This window comes from Ochotona princeps, chromosome 2 (assembly GCF_030435755.1).
Source record: "Ochotona princeps isolate mOchPri1 chromosome 2, mOchPri1.hap1, whole genome shotgun sequence".
In the NCBI taxonomy this organism is placed as follows: domain Eukaryota; kingdom Metazoa; phylum Chordata; class Mammalia; order Lagomorpha; family Ochotonidae; genus Ochotona; species Ochotona princeps.
Genome location: NC_080833.1, coordinates 161,285,854 through 161,313,647, shown reverse-complemented (window position 1 = coordinate 161,313,647; position 27,794 = coordinate 161,285,854). Strand labels below are relative to the sequence as shown.

The 27,794-nt window shown below is 47.4% G+C and overlaps 1 protein-coding gene across 1 annotated transcript in view; it reads right to left on the bottom strand.

Moving 5' to 3' along the window:
* Window positions 1–592: 592 nt before the first annotated feature.
* Window positions 593–27,794, bottom strand: part of TNN (tenascin N) — a 51,374-nt gene continuing 24,172 nt past the window's right edge. Inside the window, exons 10-19 of the mRNA XM_058657094.1 lie at window positions 26,645–26,905; window positions 24,883–25,143; window positions 21,531–21,794; window positions 18,449–18,579; window positions 17,376–17,508; window positions 16,822–16,973; window positions 9,673–9,769; window positions 8,855–9,022; window positions 2,745–2,908; window positions 593–751 (exon numbers count right to left, since the gene is read on the bottom strand). Coding sequence (XP_058513077.1) covers window positions 593–751; window positions 2,745–2,908; window positions 8,855–9,022; window positions 9,673–9,769; window positions 16,822–16,973; window positions 17,376–17,508; window positions 18,449–18,579; window positions 21,531–21,794; window positions 24,883–25,143; window positions 26,645–26,905 — 1,790 coding nt within the window. The remainder of the gene's footprint in view (window positions 752–2,744; window positions 2,909–8,854; window positions 9,023–9,672; window positions 9,770–16,821; window positions 16,974–17,375; window positions 17,509–18,448; window positions 18,580–21,530; window positions 21,795–24,882; window positions 25,144–26,644; window positions 26,906–27,794) is intronic.

The window sequence follows — 27,794 nt, the reverse complement described above, 5'->3', positions numbered from 1 at the left end:
ACTTAGGCAGACCTGTGCAGGGGGATACGCAAATGGCCGGAAAGGAGGCAGTTCAAGAACCTTGCAACCTGGCCAACTAGCTGGAACTCCACCCCCCTGTGTCATCCCGGTAAATCAGTCACGGTGAGGGAGGAGAAATTCCCAGGCTGTTCCTGAACACCCAGAGGGAAGGGGGAGTGAGCAGCAGCGGAGGGAATCAGAACAGCTTCTTTCTGGAGAGCTCTAAGCAGAGAGGTGCGGCCAGTTCTAGAACCGGCTGGAGCCAGCTGCCACGTGCTGCGCGGATTTGCCTGAAGCCAGTAGCTGTGTGGCTAGAGACAGGCAGCAGCTCCTGGCAGCTCCAAGTCCGTCCTCCCACACAGCCTGCTGTGGCGATGTTTTCACACAGGCAAACATGCAGGGGGGAGGGAACTGCAGGAGCTGAAGTTTGGAGAACACGATTTCTTCTGTGGGTTATCAGGGGTCTCAGACACACGGGATGGTGAGTGACCCCCAACTTGCCATGCCCCATTCAGCGCTGCCCACCTGCCCCAAGCTTCCACAGCCCCGACCCGCTGGTCTCGTCTCCTGCGACAGACGCTCGAAGGAGCCATCAAAACATTCTGGTCGTGCCTCCTCCAGGTGCCAGCTTCTTCCTGCCCTGGCCACTCTTGCGGCTGTCGCTCTTCGGTTTGTAGCCTTGCGGGCGGATCTTCAGCTCCACATAAGGAATGGAGAACTCATGTCCTTTCCACGGCTCCCAGTTCACCCCCTACATGAAACAGGCAAACATCAAGAAGAGGCTCCTGCGAGGACGCAAGGGTGGTTCGTGGTGGGCGACACCAGCCTGGCTTGGTGGAGGGCCAGGCAGGAGGGTGTGCAGGCTGCAGGTGGGACAAGCCTGCTGGGCAGGCTGGGCTGGGCGGGCTGGAGACCGCTCTGGTGCAGGACCCTGGGGGTGAGGCTGAAGATGGGGAAGGGTCCCGCAAGGAAAACGCAGGGTCACTTTAGCTTGGTCTCACTCTTCTCCTTCCCCAAAACTCCAAGTCAGAAATAAACATATTAATTGGCCATTTGTGTAAAATCATTTTCAATTTAGGCTGTTTAGATATTAGCTCTGGGGTAACAAATGGCCTGCTGAAAACTAAATTTCATTTTACGCCTTCTGACTGGTGAGCGCAATAATATTTAATTCACTTAATAACCTTGCAACCTGGCCAATAAACAGCCCCAGTGACCAATTTTATGCATTTTAATTTGTGAGGTAAATAATAAACAAGAAGCTAAATGCCTTGCAGGCTGCGGAAAGCACATTAACTAGATGAATGTCTTTTATTAGCAAACTTGGGGATGGTTTAGGGCGTGCAGGCTGCTGGTTTCAGATCTCTGATGACAGGCTTCCCTGAGCCAGCCCAGGATCTGGGGTGCCCACCTTACCCTGGCTTCCTTGGGATAAACTTCTTGTCCTTGAAACATTGCATAGGGATTAGAAGGTCCCAAAGCCTGGTTAGGGTCAAGGGCATGCAAATATTTATGCATGTGCTGATATCTATAGGAATACTGAGATGCAGTAAGATCAAGGGACTTTGAGGAGGTTAAGGCCAGACCAAGCAGGAAAATGAGGAATACAGACTGCACGCACTGGCAGGAGAGTGGGGCAAGGGCGGATGAAGATGAGGAGGAACCAAGATGCCATCTTCAAGAAGCTGTGAGGTAGCAGGGCTGGGAGTCGGACAACACACACGGATTGTGTAAGGGGTCACATGGCGTTTCTGGATTGTTCCAGAAGTCCCAGGTGGGAAGGGGCAAGGAGTCCTCACTGGCTCTACCCCGTGCACAGTCCCAAAGGGAGAGGCTGGTGGGAGTCATTGCTCCAGACAGACCCCGGGTGATTCAGGGTCACGTGGCGCCATGGCCGCGCCTGACCTAAGGAAAAGACTTCGCTCTCCTGGTGAGCCAAGGGTTTGAAACAACTGAGGGCCCTCAGAACATTCCCAGGAAAAAAAGAATTACAATACAGGTTTAGGTAGGTGCAGAATGTGGGAGATGCATACTTGTCGTCTTCATGACACATATTTTCCACGAACTTTGTGAAGCCTGAGTTGAACCGGGAGGATGAAGCAGAGGTCTGCTGACTGAATGCTTGCCTGTCCCCGCAAACCGCAAACCGTAGGCTAAAGCCCCAACTCCCAGTGGCCGCACCAGCAGCTGAGATCTTTGGGGAAAATTACATTCAGGAGAGAGCACAGCGTGGGTCCCTCCCCAGGGGATTAGGGTCCTCAGAACTGGAGGACACTGCAGGAGGGTATCTATCTGTCTGCAAGAAAGGGCAGGTGTCCCCACCAAAGACTGGATCTACGCACTCCGATCTCGGATTCCGCAGCATCCAAATTTCTGTTGTTCAAGCCACTTAGTCTATGGTATTTGGTTGGAGCAGGCCGAGCAAACACTGTGTGTGTGTGTGTGTGTGTGTGTGTGTGTGTGTGTGTGTGTTGGACAAGATGATGGCATGTGACTGACATCACAGGTCGCTAGGCAACAGTGGCAGCCCGAGTTTCCCATGCCCCTGGCATTCCAGAAGTGAACAAACAGAACTGGGACAGAAATGTAGATGCAGAGTGGGCAGGGAGGGCCAGGGTTACAGAGGAGGCTGGCAGCCGGGGAAGGAGACAGGGCCCCAAACCAGCCGGCAAGGTGTTCTTTTGTGAGTTAAAGGTGGGCAGAGACTGACACAGAAATGCATGTCCCCCCGTCCCGTCACCTACCTCACTGTGCTTGGCCTCCCCGTATTTGCCATTGGGGTTGGCCAAGTGGCAATTCTTGTACCACCAGCCGCCATGATGAGTCAGGGCACAGTTGCTGAGAGCAATATCATTGTCTCTGTCAAAAGTTGTAAACTTCCACCCATTGTGGTAAGAAAGAGCGTCCCCTGCAGGAGAGAAGAGCACAGGTGAGTGCCCAGGTGAAGTCAGTCCCTGAGGCTGAAAGAGGGTGTGAAAATACCTAGGACCTGTGAGCCATGTGTCAACCCCAAAGAGCCGCATGTTAAATACCCAAAACGGACTGTGTGGCTGCCCCCGCCGTCACTGACCGCCCCTCTCCTGTGTCCCCATCTCTGCCAAGCACCAGGATCTGAAACCTCTGAATCCTGACTGCCACCCCATTGTGCCCTCTGCCTGCAGGGCCCACACCTACCCCCGCTCTCCCTGCTGCAAGGGCTGACATCAAGGCCCCCTCTTGTCTCCAGCCTAGTTTCACACAACAGCTTTCTCTCTGGCTTCTGCCTGTGAGCTCCTCTGAGGCCTAGACGTCCATTCTCACCATCTGGGGCCCTCGCGCCCCTCTCCCTGTCAGGGGGAGGTGGTTCCTTTAAGGCCTGTTGCTTACCATATCCTGTGCACAACCTCACACCCACCAAGCACCCTCCACCTGTGCAGCTGGGCAAGCCTACCTTCCATGGGCTTCCTCTCTCGGCTCTCCACCTCTCCAAGCCTAACTCAGCCCTCCTCCCCGGATAGGTTTGTCTCAGCGACCCTCCATCACCACCACCCCCAACACACACACTGCTGAACTGGAAGAACTGACTCATGCAGTTAACGCTTTGCCACATCCTTCCAGAATCTGCTTTGGTTTTACTTACAGGCCTCCCATTTCCCTGCCACAGTTCCCATCCTCCCATCAGCCTACCTTTTGCTTCAGCTCATAAGGGCCCCTACCATTACAAGCTCAGCCAGTTCTGCTCCAGCACTAGTATTGCCTATCCTTGTATCTACCCTCTGAGAGTACCGGTCCTTCTGACTCTCCCAGCACACCTACAGGGTGCTACTCTCCCTTGAGAAACTGACCTCACAGAGTCAGAGTCCAACACCTGTCCACAAACCTGAGACCAGGATCCAAACCCTGGCCCAGGGTTATCTGTGGGACACCAATCTGCCTGTGCCTTCCCTCTTTCTTCCTTAACTTTTAAAATTAATTTGAGAGGAAAAAGAAATACCTCCTCTTTGCTGGTTCGTAACAGCTTGGGCCAGGTCACAGTTAGGACTAGAACTCCCTCTTGGCCCTCCAGATGGGTATCTGTTAGAGACTAAAGTACCTGAGCTGCACCTGCCCCGTCCCAGGTGCCAACAGAAGGCTCAAATGGAAAGTAGACCCAGGACTGAAACCTAGGCATACCGGCATGCAATGTGATTGTCTTACCCTTCAGACCAGACACAGAGGGCTAGCAGCAGGACTTATGAAGCTTATCTCCTGGAATAGGGTCAAGGAGCCAAGCCAATGCAGCTTTGAGTGCAATGTTGACTCTTCTGCAAGAAAGCCCATGAGAGGGCTGACCCGAAACAAGCTCAGGGTCAATATCTGTCTCATCAAAATGTCACTTGGAGACCTACTGCGCTCCGACACTTCGTGGGACAGGAAAGAAGATACCAATAGCTGTACCATCTGGGACTAGAAGAAGCCATTTTCCGTTATCATAGCCCTCAGAAGACACAGTCAGTTGTTTGGACTTTCAGTGTCCTTTGCCTTAGGAATCAGGAGTGGGCAAGTAAAAGAGGAATTTGGGCCATTCCTAGTTTTCCCTTTTGTCCAGGGACCTAAGATGTTTTTTGTTTCTCAAAAGCCAGAATTGAAAAACCCACTTCAGAACAAATAAGGCACCAGCATTTGGAGCAGAGCAATTCTTCACCGTGTGTATTGAGCATCCCTGGCCCAGCCCACTAAACGCTAGTGCAGGTTCCTGTCATGTTCCCAATTCTCCCAGGCATTGGTGGTACCACCAGATTCTGTCAGGTGGGACTTGAAATCAGCTGGAACTGATTGATTAGGCCATGGAAGTCATACTGCATCATACTGAACATGACTAGATCTTCACTTTCATTGCTAAATAACTGAGTGGCATCTTGAACCGAGAGCCCCCAGGAGCCTCGTGACTCCACTGGAAGACTCAGAAACCAGCCCCATGCCATGACTTTGCTGGGATATTCTTCGTGGCTTCAGTGGAACCCATTGGAGAGGCTGAGGGGATGAGTCTGAAACCACACGTTCCCATAAGGGCTGCACGTCTCTCCAATATGATCTACTCTAAGAAAGACAGGAACCGGGGAGAGGTGACAGAGACAGACACAACGGCAAGTTCACCTTCCCCTGAGCACAAGTAGCCAGACGCTTCCTGGATTTTTAAAACCCTCCTGGTAGACCAATCGGCATGTAGAAGGGAAGTTACAACTCCACTAATCCTATCACAGCCACTCAGAACGTGAAAGCAGAGATGCTGCCACACACAGGGAGACTAAATTGCTGACCTAATGCTGTGTGATCTGCAAGTCTCCCAAGGCTTCTTACAGTAGGCGTTCTCTATTGACCAGCACTGTTGGCCTGAGCAACCTCAGGACAGAAATTATTCCCTGATCACAGTTAAAATGCAAATATGAGTGGGAGGGGCCTCACACTAATCTAGGAGCTTGATGCCCCACCTCCCTGCCCCCACTCACTTTAGCACTTGGTCAGTTCCTTTCCTGGATTGTGTTAAACCAAGCCTCAGAAAACGCAAATTTGCATGATTGAGAAAAGAGGAGGGAGTGGCTGAGAGTGGGCACTAAGTGAGGTCCTCAGGCAGGAGGCCAGTGAGGACCACTGTGTCTCAGAAAGGGACTCAGAGGCAAAGGTCAACACCCAACCTCAGCTCTCGTCTGGGGAGAGGCTCAGCCAAGGTTGAGACCCTGCAACTTGAGAAATAAAGGCTGAGCTGTCTCCTGACCACGGTCAAGAATAGAGACAGGGCACTGGCAGCAAAAACCTTGACCACACGAGCTCCTTGTAGGCTGAGGGGTAGGAGGAGGCCCCAGAGTCTCAGACAGACTGGATTGTGTCTCTTGCAAAGGGTTGAGAGAGCTGGAATAAGCCATCTGGATTGTAGTCTGATCTTATTTAGTAAAGATCAGATGCTACCAAACAGCATCTTTAAATTACTTATGACTGTATTATTATGATTGTTTGAATAATTCATTGACATGATCTTACATGTGTGTCCCAACTGTACTTTAACTGCCTGACTTTTACCTTGGATCTTGCACTTACAGTGGCTGTAGCGCAGCCTGATTCCAGCCGAGGAGACCTGGGACCTCCAAGGCAGGAAGGGCCAGGGCCAGCACAGTCCCAGTCTCTTCCAAACTCAGCACCTTCCTTCCAAAGAGGGTTATTTTCCCCTTCGACTTGGAATTCTTGGACGAGGTTTCTCTGGTTGTGCCCTAATTCTTTATACCCTGGTAGGTGGCCAGCCACTCACTCTGTCCCCTGCCATGTCACCATATTACTGAATTCACCCCTTCAATGGTTCCTAGAAAACATGAGACTCAGGGATTCTTGTTTAAAATATCAAACATCCACAAATTACACAGGAAAGTCTTTGTTTTATTTTGTGACCCAGTGTACCTTGTGCTAGACACTGAAAAACAAGACCGAAGGCAAACATTCATGTGATCTTTTTTTTTTTTTTAATGCCTGGCTCAATTCTATCTGGCAAGTTCTTTTTCTTATGTATCTATTTGAGAGACAGTGGAATAGAAAACTAGACAGCCATGAGCCCGGTGCAGTAGCCTAGTGGTTAAGTCCTTGCCTTACATATGCCAGGATCCTGTATGGGCACTGTTCATGTCCCAGCTGCTCCACTTTCCTTCTAGCTCCTTGTTCATGGCCTAGGAAAGCAATCAAGGGCGACCCAAAGCCTTGGGACTCTGCACTCATGTGGGAGACTCTGAAGAAACCCCTGGCTCCTGGCCTTGGCTCAGTTCAGCTCCAGCCGTTGTGGCCACTGGGGGGTGAGGGGATGAATCAATGAATGGAAGATCTTTCTCTATATCTTCTCTCTGTACATCTGACTTCCAAATAAAAATAAATAAATCTTTAACAACAACAACAGCAACAAAAATTAGCCAGCCAGCCAGAGCAGGTTCGCTTCCCAAATGCCCAACACCAGCCACAGCTGGGTGGTTGAAGCTCAGGGCAGACCTTCCACACTGGGTAGCAGGAACCCAACTTCTCCAGCCATTGTTACGCCTCCCAGGGTCTACATTAGCGGGAAACTGAAGCCAAGGTGCCAGAGCCAGAAACCCTAACATGGAATGCAGGCATCCTAACAGGCCACATACCCAGCCAGAATTGTCAAAATGAGATGATAAAATGTAAAGATTTAAAGAAGTGTTACATTCACGATTTGCCCGATCAGGACCCATAACCTAGAGATTCTTTTCAATTCTCTCCCACCAGGCCCCGTAAGTGAGTAATTCTGAGAACTTAATAAGTCTTAAGAATCATTTCTCTCTTCTGTCCAGTCCTTGCCCACCCCTAGACGACCCCTGGTCTGAAGAGCTCCTGCCTGGCTGGCCATGCATGTCCTCTGCTTTGAGATCCCCTACCCCAGCTACTTACTCTCCACTCTCTTCAGCACTTTGCTTATCACTTAGGTATCTCTCTGCAAAAGTTAATTCACCTGCTTATGTATGACTCTAAAGAAAGAAACCGTGTCTTCATGTAGCCAGTCAATGTGCCTGCTGACACATTCCTACAGTTATACCAAAGTCAAAAATAGACGAAAGGCAGGACCAGTGGGCAGCTTTGTGGCTAGCCACTGGTTGTCACTCTTGCATCCTATATTGGAGTGCTAATCCATGCTCCAGTTCTGCTTCAGGTCCAGCTCCCTGCTAACACATCTGGAAAAGCGGTAAAAGATGGTTCAAGTGTTTGGGCCTTTGTCAACCACATAGGAGAACAGAATGGAGTTGCAGGCTCCTGGCTTTGGCCTGGTCCAGCCCCAGCCATTTAAAAAAAAAAAAATCTTCAAGGAACAGAAAGGGGCCAGTGTAGTGGCAATAGTAAGCTAACCCTCCACCTCTGCTGATGGTATTCCACATGGGCACCGGTTCATGTCCTAGCTGTGCCACTTCCAATCCAGCTCCCTGCTAATGACCTGGGAAAGTAGCAGAGGATAGGCCAAGTCCTTGAGACCCTGCACCTGCATGGGAGACCCAGAAGAAGCTCCCGCCTCAGCTCAGCTGTGATTGGCTCAGCTCCATTTGGGGAGTGAATCAGAGGATGGAAAATCCCTCTGTGTCTGTTTAAAATGTATAAAGGTTTTAAAATAATAGTATTAAAACAACAACCATACCTCCCCCTCCAATACCATTGTCACTGTAGTCATTCTGGTATTGTGGTCACGCTGCTTTATTTTGTTCTGTTTCTTCACAACTGAACACACCATTAACTGGATTCAAGCCAATGAGCAGCTAATCAGGGCTAAGGAGCCCCAGTGCTGGGCTGAACTGCTCACTGCTGTGTTGTTAGTGTTGCAATCAGTTAATGAGACCTACACTTCCTGGTGTTAAAATCCACACTTTCATTGCTCTGGCTTTATTTATAGCAACATACACAGTAAAGAATAACACACACACACACACACACACACACACACACACACACACACATTGCCAAGCGGGCAACAATGACAGCTGTCCTCTGAAACCAAATGAGAGATGTGCAGGTGCCAAGACCATTCACAATTCTGACTCTTCAGCTAAAACACTGGAACACCAGCTTGGATTGGGGCAGGGCAGGGGCTGGAGGGGACCACAAGAGGATGATTTTACCTGGCAGAGGTGCAGGGTCTAAGTCCAATATTATAGTAGTCAAGGACTACTTTCACTTGATCTTAGCCAAAAGGCCGAGAAGCGAAGAGGACAACTTTCAATAGCTCGTTCATAGAAAGTAGGGCTTGATTGTCACTGAGGACAGTTCACCTCCATGCCCGGACCCAAGGCACATGGAAAACCAATCCTCAGACCACAGAACAGGAGACCCTCACAGCACTGACACGGCTGCTTACCTGCTGTGCCGTTGTACTTGCCAACTGTCAGCTTGTAGCGCTCCTTGCTGGAGGCCACTTGGAAGAAGTCATACACGGCGTAGGCAGATTCATTGAATGTCTCCAAGTCAACTCGCACCTCGTACCGGGTCGGGGTGGCAGTGGTGAGATTGTGCAGCTTGTCCAGACCTGAAAATGAGGAATGAAATCCCAATACCTGTCAACCAAGGTGGGAGCCCTCAGCATGAGCACCTGACACTTCCAGACCTGAACGCTGGCTTAGCCTTCCCCTCGCTGCTAGCACAGGGCCTTCCCAATGCTTTCTCTTCTCCGTCCGAGACAGAGGCAGCTCTAATTACCACCTGCTCATCTCACCTCCCCATCTCAGATCTCCAAACAACAGGCAGCAGCTACCCTGTTAGTGAATATCCAGATCATGGCTTTTAAATTATTCATTTCCCAATTGATGGTTTTGGCTGTCTCGCTCTCTGTGAACATCTGCTCCAGAAGTCAGCAGAGAGAAAAGGGTGGAATGCCATCACGCCTGGCCTTATTAGCAGAATTGCAGGGATTATTAGAATGCCCTCCAATAAAAGCCCAGAGTACCAAAACCAGCTGTCTCCTAGTGTGTTTTCTAAGAAATTCAGGCTCCAAGGGGGTTAAATGCAGCCCAGAAATGACCCAACAGTCTCTCCCACAAACCCACACAGGAGAGCCTTCCCACCAACACCCTGTCAAGCAAGCCGCTCTGAGTCCCTGTATATGGAGAGCTGACCAACTCATCAAGGGGATGCTCTCCCCTCATGATCTAGCCCCCCCTGGATCCTCAGAGATCATACCAATCCAAAACTCCTGCATGGGGTCCCCAAAGCCTTCCACGTAGCTCCGCCAACGCTTGAAGAAATCCAGCTGCCCTGTGTTCCGCCTCTGGAAGACCTGGGGAGGGAGAAGCATCCTTTTACTCTGACACTAAATAGACGTAACAAAGTGGGCCGATCTGTACCTTCCAAGGTGGTGCTGGGACGACAAGGGGGCACTACGAACCTGCAAAGTATTGACTTCCTCCAGGGAGCCTGTCTCTTTCTCTCTCAGAAAGTGTTTTTGTTTGTCAGCAGGCTCGCTATATTGGTTATATCATTTGTTTTTAAAGATTTATGTATTTGAAAGACAGAGTGACAGAGAGAAAGACAAGGGGAGGCCCATCTCCTGGGTGACTCCCCAAATGACTGCAACAACGGGCAGGGTCAAGATCAGGAGCACAGAACCCTACCTGGGCGCCCCACCTGGGCTCCCCAGCTGGGCTCCTCACTGAGCTCCCCAGCTGGGCTCCCCACTTCCATGCAGAGGTCCAGGTCTTAGGGCCATCTTCTGCTGCTTTCCTGGCCACACTAGCAGAGAGCTGGATTGGAACTGAGCCAATGAGCTGAAACTGCTACTCCAATATTGAATGTTGGAGTTGCGAGTAGGCCTAACCTGTGCCAAAATGCTGGGCCCAGGTTATACAATCTTAATATGTGTTCCTTACGTGTCTAATTAGCTTGTTTGGAATTGAAACATCTGAAAGAAGAGCAGAGAATTTTCCTACATTCAAGAAATTTCACTCCTCAAACAAGAAGAGCCTTGGGGATATGACAGTGTGGCTGCGACTGCTGGATTATGCAGGGCAGTGCACGTCAGACTACAGCCAACTCTTACCCACAAACTTCAGCTTCTGTTCAGCTCACTGGAGCCACACTATACTTACATGTTGTCATTTCCTCACTTAGTCTGTGGATGGGGACTTTTTTTAATTCCCCTATTCATATACAGCAATTATTTTAATAATTATGGAGAAAAAGTTTGCCCAATAAATATTTATTGAACATCTACTTATGTAGTAGGCATGATGCAAGACAACGTTACAAAATGAATGAACCAGAAATGGTCTCTGCCTTGATGAAGCTAATAGTATGGTAAATGAAATAGCCATGAATTAAATGTTCAAACAGATAAAGCAGCCATTAAAACTGTGGTGGGAGTTGTGATGGAATGATATAATGGGGAGTGAGACTACAGAATGAGAAGACCTGACCGGGGAACCAGGAAAGCTCCTCTCAGAAGTGGCTGAGTGTTATGGGACGTATGAAAGTTCAGGCTAGAGGGTGGGAGGACAGGAGGTTGGAGCTGTTGGGAGCAGATTAGAAAGCAACGGAAAGGGAGGTTGGAAACACGGGCAGGGAGCAGTCCTCACGGGACTTTAATGGATATTGTTGAAGAGCCTGGCTTATTGTAAAAGCAATGAAGTTTACTGGAGTGTTTTAAGCAGGAAATGCAATATCACGTTGACATCTTGATCAGATCTCTCTAGGTCCAGCATAGAGAATGCACTGGCCCTGGACATTTATTAATAGACCATTGAGGAGTAACAGTGATAGAGGACAGTCACTTGGCTGGACACGAGTAGACAAAGATAAAATTGCTGTGGTGATAGATAAAATGTAGAACTAGAAGAGGAGGAAGTCAAGAATGATTCATATGGTTTGGATTTGAGGAACAGATTGTCTTCATGCAACTGTTCTCTGAGATGAGGGAATCCGGACTAGGGCAGCTTTTGGAGGTGCATGATGAGCACACATGTGCAGATGGTGGGGCTGAGTTAGTTCCAAGGCATCCTAGGGAGTGAATGCTGAGCTCCAGCCTAGATTTCGTATAGTGTGAGTGGGTCTGAGACACTGCTGGGAGATCACAAGACCCCTTTCACATTCCTCTTCCCCGGAACTCAAGAAGACTGCCTTTTTCAGCCTCCCTTGCACAAAGTTGGAGCCATTTGGCTATTTTAAGCCAAATAGTATGAGTGGAAGCAGAGGACCCAGGAGCCCTCACTTTCTTTTTCTTCCAGGACCATGCAGAAGGCCACACATGGGGATGGCTGAGCCACGGGATAGAAACATCTTGAATCCTAGCAGTGGCCATTCAGTCTACAACAGACAATGCAAGCAAGAAACCGCTGGAATTTGAGATTGGTTTATTACTGCAGTAGAACCCACTCCATGCTAATAGACAGCTGCTAATGCAGAGAGGATCAATGGAAACCATGAGAAAGGTTGAGACCACCTGGCAAGAAAAAAATATCAGACAAGAAAATGGCCTAACCTCAAGCTATGGGAACCTCTGATACAGACCAGCCACATCAAGGAGAATGAGGCTGAGCCCAGCATGGTAACCTAGTGGTTAAAGTCCTTGCCTTGCATGCACCAAGATCCCATATGGGCACTGGTTCTAATCCCGGTGGCCCTGCTTCCCATCCAGCTCCCTGCTTCTGGCTAGCAAAGCAGTTGAGGATGGTCCAAAGCCTTGGGGTCTGAAAGAAGTTCTGGGCTCCAAGCTTTGGTTCAGCTCCAGCCATTGCAGCCACTTAGGGAGTGAGTCAACAGATGGAAAATCTTCCACTCTGTCTCTCCTCCTCTCTGTATAACTAACTTTTCAATAAAAATAAAGTAAATCTTTAAAAAAAAATTTAAAACATAAAAAATAAAGGATGAGCTCATTCCAGGCAGAAGAGGAATAACCATAAATGTAGAAGGAACGTAAAAATTGTGAAATCACCAAATCCACAGGGCAAAGGGGGGCCAATGGTGCCAAGAACAGAGGAAGGGTGACCAGACATGAGGCTAAAGCTGCTCCTTGAATTCAGGAACCTGGACATCACCGGTGACCCTGGCAGGGCTTCTGCTCATGAGAGGTGTGTGCAGACACCAGCTCAGAACAAGCTTCAGATGACTGGGAAGTGAGAACCTGAGCAGCACTGGGTACAATTTCAAAGGCATATAGCTGTGCTTTCTTACCAAAACTTTTTCGATTTGAAGAAGGAAGGCAGTTCCAGTCAGAGTAAATTGGATTCCTTAATACGAAGTAAATTTGAAAAGTATACAAAAGCTAAACACACCTGTGTACACTGTTGGAATTTGTGATGCATATAACCCTGCAGGATGTTGCGAGTCAAGCCCAATGTCATGGCACCTAACTCAGCAGACACCTGCTCGCCAGAGGCTCTGCCCCTTTGCCTTTGCATCCATTCAAAGAGGGAAGCCCTAACACAAAATCTAATCTCTCTCATTTCCACTTGACAGCAGGTGCCTTCAAGTATAACACATCATCTTGAATTTGGTAACATAAACCACCTGGTATTTGTGCCTTCTTTACATTTTTTCCCTGGAAAGAGGCAGGGAGGGAGGAAAGAACAGGTGACCCAGATGCAGTGCTCAGAGTCCACCAGGCACTGCTTCTGGGACTCCAGGCCGGGTCAGTTGGCCCAAAGCTGTTGAACTGAGAAGGGTAAAGTTGTAGGCTCTGAGTCAGACCACAGGCTTTCCCTACCAGGGGGCAGTTTGAATCCTAGTCCCCATTTCTGAGCCTTAGCCCCTGCAGAGCAAAACAGGAGCAGAGGTGAGGAAGCAGAAACTTGCTGGCAGAACCCAGTGAGGTGCTGTGTGCAAAAATGCTGTTTGCAGGGCAAAGAGCTGCAGAACAGATTGCAGCAAACAATGACACGCTTCCTCGTCACTGCTCTGCTCTTCAGCCTTCTTCAAACACACAGCTTTTAGAGTTGGCCTGTTTCTCTCTTGGCTTCCTTTCTTCATCCTCACATTTGTTAACTCACTTCTATGATTTTAATTTTTGAGCACCTGCTGTGTGTTAGCTCTGGGGCAAGTATATATGATGCCTCTTGAGAAATGTGGAAGTCCAGAAAAGCGAGCAACTGGGATCACATAGCTACTCTTCAGCAGCTGATGGAAGGATCACACATACGTCCTTCATGCAGTCAGAATGTAGGAAAATGACTTTAGGAAAGCAACATGACTTCCTGAAACTCCAAGAACTTGTTGGTTTCCCAGCAAGACGCCTGTTTTTATTCCTTTTCTGAGACTCTGTCTCACAGGCAGTACCATCCTAGGCAGATGTGACACCAGTATTTGTTTTCATGGAGATTGTGTCAAATTATAACTACAGGGTCAAGCTCAACTCCAATGCTTCCACCCTAGATGAGACACATGACAAAGACTCTGGTCTCCATCTCCAGCCAAAGATCAGAGCACCCACACTTGGCAGGAGTTTTGCTTCTGATTTCATGTACATAAGGACTTCAGCTTAGCTACAGAAGCTTCAAAACTGATAGTGACCTTGGCTTTAAACTGACTAGATGCGTGTTTGACCGCTTAGTTAACTTGGACAAGCCCCAGCTGTCACATTAGGATATTACCAGCCCCTTCTGCAAAGTCATTGATCATAGCAAGCTGTAGAGCTGCTAGGTCAGAGTCTGACACGTGCACATCCGCTCTTATCATCTCAGTAAAGGCTACTTTGCATTTCACTATACCAAATTCCAAGTGAACTGACCCCCTGGGGAACATTGCTACCTCTTGGTCAGGGAGCCATCCATGCCTCACCCAGAACCAAGTCTGCTCCCATGCTAATGGGTGAAGGCAGCTAGCAAGATCTGTTCAGGAGTGACAAAGGTCCCTAGTGAGTATACCTTGGGGAAGAAAGATCTATTTATGTCTGGACATTCAGAGATGCCGTTACATACAAGAACTTACTCAGTGTCCTGAATGACTACATCAAGGAGGGAAAAGTCAAATTGCATCTAAATGCCTATGGAAAGCACCACTAATGCAGTCCTTACAACTTCGGAGACTGACGACAAAGATAGAAATATCTGAGACATGTGAGTGCTCCCTGATGTTCTTTCCGGCTTTCTGCCAGCAGCCTCGGCCACCTCGGGGCAGAGTTCTTCTGGCCTGTTCATCAAATTGAGGTCCTGCTGCCTGGGACAGAGGAAGAAAAAATTCCTTAAAAGGATGTTAAAAGCTCACTCAAAAAGGAGCAGCGTGCTATAGGTCACCCTTCAGTGACGGGAGCATCCAAAACCATGAAAACCGTGGAAACGGTTTTCAAGCCATGGAAACCGACAGAAAAATATTTGGTAGAGAAAAGTGGATGTTTAGTCTAGTGGTTAAGACACCCATGCCTGCATCAGAGTGTCAGGGCTTGAGTCCCAGATCTGATTCCTGATTCCAGCTTCCTGCCACTGTGGACAGTTGCCAGTAGCAAGCAGGTAATTATTACTCAAGCAGCTGGGTGCCTGTGCCTCCCACATGGGAAGCACAGTTGAAGCCCTAGCTCTTGACACCAGTAGACAGATATAAAGAGAGAGTATATTTATATTTACTCATATATGATATGCTTATACACTAAAATACATATCAAACATATACATGTATTTAAATACATTTATAAATATGTACAAATTATATGAAACATTAGATATTTTATATAATTCATATATAAAATAAGCACACACACATATATGTATGTATTCTGCTGAACCTGAGTGCAGTCCAAAGTGTTCAAGATTCCACATGACTCTACAGTGTCCCAGTTTATGCATTACCTACAGAAGTCTAGGACAGAAAACAAGACTGGGTGGGGTCAGCAGCTAGTGTTTGTTAGAATGCACAGTGGATTGTAGTTTCTAGAATTGACCTCTGAGCGAGGGTTAGTTGTATGGTCAGGATATAAAAAGGCTGTCCCTTGAGGTTAGAGACTGAGCCTGGTTCATGGCTGAATCTCAAATGCCTGACACGTGGTAAACACTTGATAAGTACTGTGCACTAAATCTTGAGTTTCCTGGGCACACAGATTGACAGATTTCTTTCTAAAGGTTGTTCTTGACATGTGTCACTATCCTAATGTGAGCTGGCTTTCAAAAATGCCATGGCAGGCAGTCCAAACATCCTGCCAATGGTCACTTACAGGCACAAAGGCAAGAAACTGGACTTGGGGTCTACGGGGACAGAAATCTGAGTTACTGAAAAGCAGCAGGTACAGCCCTACAGGTCTGGTCAGGTAGAAGATCTCCCTTGTCACACTGTATTCTGTTCTGTTATAAATCAACCAGGAATTCCCCTCCCCCAATTCAATTACTGCCTTTCAGCCATCAAGGTTGCTGTGTAGATAATAAGCGTTCTCCAAAGCTGCTCATCAGAAGGTATCATTTTATCCATGACTGCTCAAGTGTGTCTGGTTCCCCAGGCCTCAAAGCAAGCAGGTAAACAAATGCAGTCTGAACACTGTGAGATCAGGCTTCCTCCTTGCCAACACCAGCTGGGAAGACGCAGCAGGTGAAGGCTGCATGCTGGCTTGGGGCAGCAAAAGCCTCCAGCAGTTCAGGCCCAGGGAGCAGAGGGCTATGGGAAAGATGAGGATTGAATTGTGACCCGAAGGGCAGCTTATCATATAATTGAATCAGGTAGATGCAATCAAAGAGGGTGTCAAGCAGTTTAAGCCAACAATGGCCCAAGTGAATAAAACCTCCACACTGAAGAGAAATGACTAGAACATTGCCCAAGTTCCTTTCTTCGGGCTTTGGTCTTTCAAATCAAAGTCCCAAATGTATAGTTGCTGTACCATGGAGCCAAGGTGCTGAAGCTGGACAACCGGTTCCAACTCAAAGGATTGGGTTCACAAAAAAAGGTAATCATTTGGACAACCTGAGATGGCCTATTGGGAAGACCAATGAGTCAGAACACTGGATCCCTGAAAACATGTTATGGCTTTGTAATTAACCTACATAACCTGTCAGCCTCATTTTTTCCTACCTATAAAAATAGCAATAATAATCTTGTTTTGCTCTACCACTGACGTGTGAGGGTCAAGTTTATGAAAGTGCCTTGTAGAGGCTAGAGCAGAGGCACTACGTTAGCTGAAGCCAAACCCACAAGCTTTCCTAGCTAGCAGCTTGAGTCTATGCAAGTCGGCTCTGTGACAGTTATGTAGGAGGCTCTGTTCTCACAGTAGGTTGGGATCTGCCTAGAAATAACTAAACCATCACAGTTCCCCCACACCCCAGAAAAAGAAGAAATAGAGCAACCCCTCCCCCAAGCACTCCACAGACCAGTCAAGGCTGACAAGGCACAACACAGGGCCTCCGGGGGCTCTGCATGACTCACTATCCAGCCGCCTCCATCTGTCTCCATGTCGCAGTACACCTGCAGGGGCTGTTTGGGGTCACTGTTGAGGTAGATGGTGTACAGGCCACTGGAAGCATTGCTGTTTTGCTGAACCTGAGTGCAGTCCGAAGGGTGTGGGAAGACGGCATTAACTGGGAGCCAAGCAGATGGACAGCATCGTTAGGAGAGAGGGAGTACAGTTTTTGGGAAACCATTGCATAACCTCCTACTAGTTTGCTTCTTCCAATTCTTTACTCGTGTCTTCAGGTCTTGCTCACTCTACTTTCCTCAGACTCTCTAAATGCACCAGAATTCAGATCAGGTTCACATCATTTCCTCCCCTAAGAAAACTCCCCCACAAAAAACACATCATTATATTTCCTGCACCACCCCCACCCCCATTTAATCTCTCCATTGTGATGTGGCCTTCTCTTGAACACAAGAGAAAAATCCCTAACTATGAACACACTTGCAGATCCCAGAACACTTTGCCTGGTCTCTCCCACGTGTGCCATCTATTGTACCATCATTCTAAGGGCAGGATCCCAGGGTACCTGTGGAGAGGATGGTGGAGACAATCTTGCTTCGGTGATCACCCTTGAAGGCGACCAAGAAGAAAGGGTAGGTTACACCGTGCTCCAGGTCTTGCACCTCAAAGCTCTGCTCACCTCTTCGGAGCTGTACCTCCTATCAGAAAAAGAGCAGTCGTGACTCAAGTCATCACTTCCTAGATGTCAACAGTACCGCCTAGAGCTGATGACCAAGCTCTCTGAGGGCTCAGTGGCAGCCCCGAGTCCCTGGGAGTCCTAGGCCCTTCTCCGGAGCCCTGCATCAAGGACTTTCAACAACCATCAGCTGAGAACACTGCCCCTTCAGAAGCACCACCCAGGTTTTCTGGGATTTCTGCCCTCAGATAAATGCTGAGCACTGAATACAGCCACCACAGGCAGCAAGAGCTTGCAGACTAAGGAGTCATTACGAAGGGAGGTGAAATGGGTCGTTGTAGCTGAGACACAGTGAGACTCCTTTGTGAACCTATCTTTACTCCCCCTACCAGCCAACTTTCCTAGCTAAGCCACCACAAGCATTAAATCATGACAATGAATAAATCAAAAGCTTCTTTCCATTTTTGCTTCCTCACTAAAGAAGAAAGAATGATCATTTTCTATCAGGATAAAATTTTGGAACTGTTATTAGCATTCAGATTCCAAGGGTCAACAGATTCAATTAAATAGGGGTTGATCAGTTCATTCAGTATTCACTGAGCATCTCACATGTGGTTAGCACAAACTCCAGCTGTTTATATACACAACAATAACCAAACCAGGCAAAGGTTCCCTCCTCTTTATTCAACAAAGACCAGCAGAAAGTGAATCAACCTAGCGCCGATGTACAGCCAGTGAATATATGATGGTCAGCTGGGAGCAGCCACAAAGGGTTGTCCTCGTGGCAAGACTACTGTGTTCTCTGTATGCAGACCACTGTGTGTAGCACTGTGCCCTGAACGTAGCAGGTGAGCGTAAGAACTCAATGGAGGGATCAGAAGGTTGCCATGAAGCCAATCTGCTTCACTAAGAGACCGCAAAGAAAAAAGCATCAAGAGAAACAGACAAGGGAAACAAAATACCTTAATCGTGCCATTAGGGAGTTCATAGGTCAGTATGTAGCCGTCGATCTGAGCAGAAGGAGGCAACCAGCTCAACGCACCACCAGACTGAGTTACGCCGAATGAATGAAAGTTTTTGGGAGGGTCAATTTCTGTGTATAAAAATTTAGGTCATGATTAGTGGTAAGAAGTAATCAATAAGAGGTCACTTTTAACATATCAAAAATTATTTTATCTTCTCTATCCATAGCTTCCTATTTCTCTCCCTGCGCATTCTCACCCTGCAGCCTTTTTGACCTTTGTTTCTAAATGTACACTCATAGAGGACACAAGGGTTAAAGAACATGGCACATGAGGGGTCCAAGAGTGGGACAAATCAGAATCCCACCTCCCAAGAGGATTCCCAGAGAATGGGAGAGAAGAGCGGTCATGGGTTTTCAGAGTTGGCAGGGCTGCCAAACTGATGTGGTAAGACCTCGAAAAACTGTGCACAGAAACAGGGGATGACACATCAACCACCCACCTGAGAGTACACCTGAAATGTGGATGGGCTTCCCCTGCCTGCTGCTGGGAAACTATTTGTGCCCCACAGCCCAAAGGAGGGGGTGTGACCCTAAAAGGACTGGGATTTCCTAGCGCCAGGCAAACTTGGGGCTTATGATGGAAAGTAAGTTGGTAGAAAAATAAAAACTGATAGACCTCACACATAATCAAAATACAAAGTTGTGTTCCATATATATCGAATTGTGTGCCCCCCTCCCAACGCACACCAATGCAGAGAGAAGAGAAGGCAGTCCTTGTATGAAGAAGGACAGAAGAGGGGAGGAGGCAGCAGAAATCCTTCGTCTCTACGCCTCTCTACCTAAACAACAGAGGGAACGTGAGGGTGTGTGAGGATGCACAGTAGACCAGGAAAGATAATGCTGAGCAGAAATACTCATCAACATCGTAATAACTGGTCAGGCAGCTCATTTTTTTAAACCAAATAAGACATGAATGGAAATTTCCATTTACGAAAAAAAAAAAAGCAGGATCATAGAAGATAATTTTAATTTGGAAGTTCCCAAAGAGATGTCTCCAAGCTATTTTCTCCACAGTAGCATTTCAATAGGGAACTGAATTGCAGTATTTTAATGAAAATCAGACAGCTGTTGTTTTGAATTAGGGTGTTTTGACAAATTTTGAGTTTTTATAATATCCGCTTGGTTTATTAGTTACTCCTCACCATGGTGTTAAGGATTTTCCTGCACCCCCCAAAAAAAAATGTGTTCTGCACCTTAAATGTCGACAAATATCTTGTTAGAGTTACAAGCCAGTCTAGATTATCCTAAAATCTGCCAAGATCAGCAAAATTATACTTCAACACAACAAATGGCTAAATACTAAAATGAAATAGACACGACACAGCTGAATGGTACCTTATAGCCATTTTAAGGTATATAGCAGCCGGTCCGGCCCTGTATATAAACTAAAATTGGAATGTCAATGAGCTAATCATAGGTTGTGGTTAGGACTTGCTTTTTTTTTTTTCTTTAACATACTGGTTACTCAAAACCATGTCAATTCCATAATATTGCAAATTGCTGTTGATGTTATATTGGAACTCTTAATTGACTGGGATGATATTCTACCAGCTCTAACTTCGGACCAGAAATGGTCTCCCCAAGAAACTGTTCAACCCATCTGGACAATAAGTAGCTGGACTCTATGCTTGGTATATGTTTGCAAGGAAAGACTCTTGATTGAATTTGAACTGTAATACTGCATCAAGATGGAGGAATCCACCAGGGGAGAGGGGAGGGGGAGGGGTGGGAGGATTCCCAGAGCCTATGAAACTGTCACATAATGCAAAATAATTAATTTAAAAAAATCCGCTTGGTTTGATATTCTAAAGCATAACATCTGGCATGACTCCAATCAGACTTCCTTCGCACAAACTCAAAGCAAAACCATCACTATTTAAGCATTTTCAGCTTGTCTTTGTCACCTCTTCGATCATCCACAGATCCCAGCGGGTGTTTGAAATAAAGGTTTATAAACTAGAAAGGCAATGTTCTCATTATCGTTGTCTTTAAACTTGGGAAAAGAAATGATAAAGAAGAAAGGGGAGGAAAGGGGTGTCTCAATGGTTCAATTGGCTAATCCTATACCTGCAAGCACTAGCATACCATATGGGTGCCATTTGTGTCCCAGCTGCTTGACTTCTCATTTGGCTCCCTGCTTGTGGCTGGGAAAGCAGTCGAGGACAGCCCAGAGCCTTGGGACCCTGCACCCGTGTGGGAGACCCGGAAGAAGCTCCTGGTTCTAGGATTGACTCAGCTATTGTTGTTGCGGCCACTTGGGGAGTGAACCAGCAGATGGAAGATCTTTCTCTCTGTCTCTGCTTCTCTCTGTGAATCTGACTTTCCAATACTAATAAATAAATCTTTTTTTTAAAGGGGATTGTAAAGGAGAGACAGAGAAATAAAGGAGAGAGAGAAAGGAGCATTGGGCAGGGGCGGGGGGCAAAGGAAGAATAGTGGGGGAGATCCCAGTTGCTGACTGCCCCCGGACAGTCACACTAGGTACTAGGAGTTCTGGGTTGCACAAAGAATGGAATTTTTAAATGTGTACTTTTGCTTCATTTGAAAATGCTTACTGTGAACACAAAAGATTGTGGGATCAAAAATGCTAGCCCTTTTTAAGTAACAAAAATCATAAAGATACACAAGGCACTTCTACCTCTTAACCACACTTGGTACACTGTGCCACAGAAGGGATGGACAAACCCCTCCCACACTATCTGGTAAGACCTGACTGTGGATCTGCAAGCTGCAGGACTGCACAAAACCCATGCGGCCCTGGCACCCATGATCATCAAGTGGGAACAGAATGGAGGAATCAATCCACCATCACCCCAGAGCCTCTCTGTGACACGTGGTCTGGGCAAGGGGCTCCTTGGCACAATCACCACACCACGTCAATGTCAGTGTGTTACCACTTCAAGGTCAGAGGCAACCACACTGATGGCACCCTCTCTGGTCTCTTCTCCACCAGTCATGCAGGAAGACTCTTCCCTAATAGATGTGGAGGAGGGGTCACCAGTTCCAGTCCTTTGCAGTACCTGTCAAGGCCTCGGTGTTGGCCTTCTTGCTCTCCTGGGTCCCCTTCTGGGCCCACACATAGACCTTATACTCCACGCCTGGCCTCAGGCCTGTCAGGATGGTGCTGCTCCGCTCCTTGCCCACTGGAATCTCCTTGCTCTCCCCATCAGCAGAGGTGTAGCGCACCACGTACTTGTCAATGTTGGCTCGCACAGGATCCCAGGAGATGGTGGCTGTGTCCTCTGTCACCCTGTTCGTCACTAGGTTTTTGGGGCTGTCAATTTCTTTAAAAAGAAGAAGAAAGAAAGATTCAGGAAAAAACTGGACTTTAGGACCCAAAAAGGGCATCTCCGCCCTTGGTGAGTAATGGTTTCATCCCATTTGAACCCGGAGTGAGAGGCCCCCTGGATGATGGAAAATGAACCACCAGTTGGGAAAAGGAATCAGATCTTGTTCTCATTCAGGTCCTGTGCATGTGAAAACATCAAAGTCTCCCATCCCACAGGGTAAGGCCCCAAGCTGCTACTGAAAACAACCTTCTCTCTTCGTGGTTTTCACTTACTTTGTTTCACATGAGTGTCTACTGGCAGGGTATCTTGCAATCTGCTTGACTTACAAAGGGAACAGAGACATGTAGAGGCTTGCCCATGCTCCTGCTGGATCCCACATGCTCTGAGTTTGAAGAACTGACTCCCTCTTCTCCGTCACCTGCTCTCTCCTTCCTCCCCATGTTATTCTCTGCACCCCTGAACTGACGGGCACACCTTCATTTCACCACACACACAGACACTCTTTCTGTACCACGCCACCAAGCTAGTTCATGTTCCCACCTGCCTCCACACTGCCACAGCCAAGGCACCAGCTGTCCTTCCTTTACTCAGCTTCTGACCTCCATCAGCAGAGCCGATTCTCTCAGTCCCTCCCTTCACAAGCCCCTGGCTTCTATGATAGCTCTAAATTTCCCTCCAAAAACACAGATGCCTCCTCCTCACCAACCTCTATCAGCAACCTCCAAATGTGGCAGTGGCCAAAGCTCCCTTTCTTGGTATACTTCTCTCAAGGTGCTCTCACTCACGTCCACAGTTTACTTGTTAGTTGAATGCTCATGAATCAGTTCGGAGCCACCGACTTGTATCTACAACCACACAATGCTGACAGGGCCTGGCTTATACTAGACATGCAATATTTGTGGAAATCAATAAACAAAACATTCAACTAACCAATGAATCTCACATATACCTAGACTTCAATATGTAAAGATCTTAACATATTTATCTCTTTCAGTCTCCTCTCTTAAAAAAATGACACCCCCGGGGCAGACACAGTGACATAGCAAGTTAATCCTCTGTCTGCAGTGCTGACACCCCACATGAGCACTGGTTCATGTCCTGGCTGCTCTACTTCCCATCCAGTTCCCTGCTTATGACCCGAGAGGGCAGCAGAGAACGGCTCAAGCATTTGGGCCTCTGCACTCATGTGGAAAACCAGAAAGAAGCTCCTGGCTCCTGGCTTTGGATCAACTCAGCTCTGGCCATTGTGGCCTCTTGGGGAGTGAACCAGCAGTTGGAAGGTCTTTCTTCCTCTGTCTCTCCTCTCGGTAAATCTGCCTTGCAAATAAAAACAAATCTCTTGGCAGCAATTCAGACCTGTTGAACTATCAAAACTGCTTGAGCAGGACCCTCGGAGCCTATCTTACATTGGGGACCTGGGATAGGTGGGAGGTTGGGAGGGACTTCTCCCTTTGTTTCTCCCCTGACCCCAAATACAGGGGAAAAATGATGATATTAGTGTGGAAGCAATGGTATTACCCACTTTCCTGTAGCCCTTGACCCTTTGTACCCTAATCAACTAAGTAAGATTATTTTTTAAAAATCTTTAAAAAAACAAAACTGGTGCCCAGTAAGCATCTGGGTACCCCAGTCTTCCATGTTGCTCAAATCAGAAACACAGGTCATTTTCTTCTTATCCCACATCCCATCCATCAGTAAGTCTTGTCATGTAGACTTCCAGTGGCTCCCAAGCCCTGCCCTTTGCTCTGACTCTGCTACTATCACACTGGATCTATACGTGGACGCCAGCTTCCCTACTGATTGGCCCGCTTCTATGTCCTCTCTCCCCCTGACTTGTCTTAAGTGTTCCCCAGCAAACCTGGCTTCATGTTACTCTTGTATTGCACGTTAGCCACTTCATCCTTCCATCCCAATGCCATCGTTGACTTGACCCCGTCCCTTTTCAGCTCATACTGGACTCTTGTTCTGTCACTGTGCTTCACTGGCGCCAGCCTCTTGCGGCTCCTCCTTTATCTGATGTGATCTAACTTAGCACCATCACCCACCTCCTTCCCTTCACCAGAAATGGCTATCTTTCTCCAAAATCCAATCTCCTTTTGTATCTAAAAGATCTTTTTTTGCAATGAAAAAAAAAAAACATTCTATAATTTGCACTGTCCAGTACAGTGTGGTTACTAATCATTTGGAACACGGTGAGCCCAACTAAGAAAATAATTTTCAATTTTAATTATTTTTAATTAACTATAAGTTAAATAGTCACATGTATTAGATTAGTCAGTAAAATGGAGATAAGTCCATGAAATGGAGATTAAGGAAGCACAGCCATCAAGCTGGAGTCTTCATTTCCCAGCCTGCCTTGTCATGCGGTCTGGCACTATGTCTTGAATCTGGTATTGGAAAGTTGGGAGGTCTGACACATGTGATGTTCTTGTCACACCCTAACCTTTCCCATGCCCCAGCCTGCCAGCCAGAATACAGATGGAGTGCAATTATGCAGATGAGGGAAGTTCCCTAGGGATGATTGAGCAACAGAGAAGAAGCCTGGGTCCTTCAGGACCTTCTTGCCCTCTTCCTCTCTAACATTGCACAGACAGCAATAAGAAAGGAGCTCACTCCTTTGGAACAGCTGTTTTGGTATTTCTTCCGAAGTATATTCTGCTATCTAATTCACTCACCCCATCTAAGAAACACATCTAGCCTGTTTTGTTATACCTACGCAGTATCCATCACCTTTAAAGAACTCGGCCTTATTCAGGTTACAATGGTGTTCTCTATTTTCTATCTTTCCCATGGGTCTCCAAGAGAGCAAAAATTGTATTTTCTTTGTTCCCCATGGTATTCCTAGGCCTGGAACTTAGAAGACGCTCGTGAAAAGCTTACTGCAAAAAGTAGACTGACACATTCTTCTCAGTCTACAAAATCTGATCCCCCAAAATAGCAATCAATCAACCCAAAGTAATTAGCCATTAACTCTTTTCTTCCATCCCATCACCTGTCAGCGTCAAACAAGGCAAGCAAAACTTGAACTGCCGTAGGCTTAGCATGACTGATTTCAATGTTGTCAAAGAATGATGCTCATCACCTGTCGGGGCCTTGGTGTTGGCCTTCTTGCTCTCCTGGGATCCCTTCTGGGCCCACACGTCCACCGTGTACTCCACACCTGGCCTCAGACCCGTCAGGACCGTGCTGGTTTTCTTCCCCACAGGAAACTTTCTGGTCTCTCCATCGGCAGAGGTGTAGTGCACCATATACCTGTCAATGTCAGCCTGCACCGGGTCCCAGGAGATGGTGACTGTGTTCTCTGTCACCTGGCTAGCCACCAGATTTTTGGGACTGTCAATATCTGAAACGGAATAAAGGTTGGTCATTATGCATGAGTATGGGTGAGTGCAGAAACTAATACTATTCTGCCTGAGGAGCCCCTTTTTTACAGACACACATCTTCTCTCTCCAGATGAATCCAACTTATTGAGTAGAAAGTACAACAGAACAGAATTTGAAAGTGTGGGCTATTACACTGTGCCAAAAGTTTAGCAAAATATTCCTCTTATAACTTAGCAGTAGCATATGAAGCCCCTACTCTGTACGAGTCTCCGCCAACAAGGACAATCTTGTATCTGACCTCATGTCAACAAAGGCCTCCCATTTCATACGGAAGGTTCTAAAAGCCAGATCCAGATGTGAACTCCGTGGGGAAGAGAGCACTCTATAGCCACTCAGTCTATCAGGCCCTTGTAGAAGACAGGGTACAGGGCCCGGCGGCATGGCCTAGTGGCTAAAGTCCTCGCCTTGAAGGCGCCGGGATCCCATATGGGCGCCGGTTCTAATCCTGGCAGCTCCACTTCCCATCCAGCTCCCCGCTTGTGGCCTGGGAAGGCAGTCGAGGATGGTTCAATGCATTGGGACCCTGCACCCGTGTGGGAGACCCGGAAGAGGTTCCTGATTCCTGGCTTCAGATCGGCACACCAGCCGTTGCGGCACTTGGGGAGTGAATGATCGGATGGAAGATCTTCCTCTCTGTCTCTCCTCTCTGTATGTCTGACTTTGTAATAAAATAAATAAGTCTTTAACAACAAAAAAAAAGAAGACAGGGTACATACTGACATGTTACTAAGTGTATCAACCAAACTGTTTTACTATTCTTCAGCATATCACGGTCTCAACTGTCATTCTGGTTAAATTATTGTGTGAAACATGATCATGTATTCCTTTCACAATACTAAAGCTATAACAATGTAGTCAGCTGGCACTCAAATCCCCAGCTCAGCTATACTACTACTCCACAAACCAAGAATAAACTTGTCTTTGTAAGCAACTGCCTTTTGGGTATTTCTGCCAAAGTGTATCCTACTGCTGCTTGCCCATCTCATCTTAGAAACATGTTTGCCCCAATGTTCTCTAAATGAACATGTTCATCTCCTTCACAGGATTTATCGTAACTCACACTTACAAATAATGTTACAACTATGATATGAGTCCTTTTAAACAACATAAACCATAAGATATATGTGAAGTACACAACTCTGAAAGTTGAATTTTCAATATATAGCACAATTATTTGGAACAACATTTGATCTTAATTTTCTGTACACAATCACAAACTAATTAAGAGATCATAAAAATCTCTACAGCTAAAGACCTATGTGGCCAGGCTCACAGCCTGGCCAGAGCCACATGTACCTGCTTCTAAGGTACAGAGCCAAACCAAGTAAGGTGTGTGCAGTCCATTGCAAAGGGATATTAGACTGATTTTCCATACATTGTCATTTTCTGCCAAGATGAAAGCAGAAAAATATTACTTTATCATGCATAGCCTTAGCATGACAGAACTGAATTTCCATTACCTGTCAGAGCCTTGGTGTTGGCCTTCTTGCTCTCCTGGGATCCCTTCTGGGCCCACACGTCCACCGTGTACTCCACACCTGGCCTCAGGCCCGTCAGGATCGTGCTGGTCTTCTTCCCCACAGGAAATGTTTTGGTCTCTCCGTCGGCAGAGGTGTAGTGCACCATATACCTGTCAATGTCAGCCTGCACCGGGTCCCAGGAGATGGTGACTGTGTTCTCTGTCACCTGGCTAGTCACCAGGTTTTTGGGACTGTCAATATCTGAAATGGAATGGACTCATCAATATCCACTATTTACAGGCACCACAAGGAAAGACCTTGTTTGGACTGAGACATGTTCCTTCAGGAGGTCCACGGACATTGCCCTTGTCTCTATGCCTCAAGGAAGCAGCACAGGAGTGAGGAACGAGCCTAAATCTAGAGTTCCAAGACCTGGGCTCTAGTCCCGGACCAGAGAGGCAGAGCACAGGAACAAGAAGCACCCAGGCTGTAGGCAGCAGGCCAGGGATGGAATCCCAGCTCTGTCCTTGGCCAGCCGTGACCTGGACAACTCAGCTGCGTCTGTCTGGGTCTCAGCTTCCTTATCTGTAAAATGTAGGTCTCAGATTAAATAGATCACAGATTCCCACAATATTCAGTCAATAGTCCTTGAGCAGCAACATTGTGACCTGTAGGAATTACATCCTTCACTGTATCTAAGGTTTCTCCTCTGCAAAACGGAGCTGTTAATTCCTGCTCTATCCAGCTCAACCAATCCCTCTGAGGAGCAGAGTAACCCTCTCATTGCTGAGGGGAATGGCAAACAGGGCAACCCTGAAAAGCTGGACAGAACGATCCTAAGAGCAGGTAATTCTCCTTCCAGGCAGACGCCTCGCTAAGAGGAAGGTAGATGAGCAGACACAACCTGTGCACAAATGCTCACCTCATCGTTACTCACAGCCTCTAAAGGCGGAAACAACCCGAATGTTGATAAAGTGACAGATGGACAAACAAAACGTGGTGTAGCCGCGCAATGGAAATCGTGACAATCAAATAAAGCGCTGCTGTGTGCTACAGCAAGAATGAAGCCTGGAAACATGCTTGGCAAGCAAGCCAGGTAGAAAAGACCACACATGCTGTGGATCTGCTACTATGAGATGCCTATAATAGG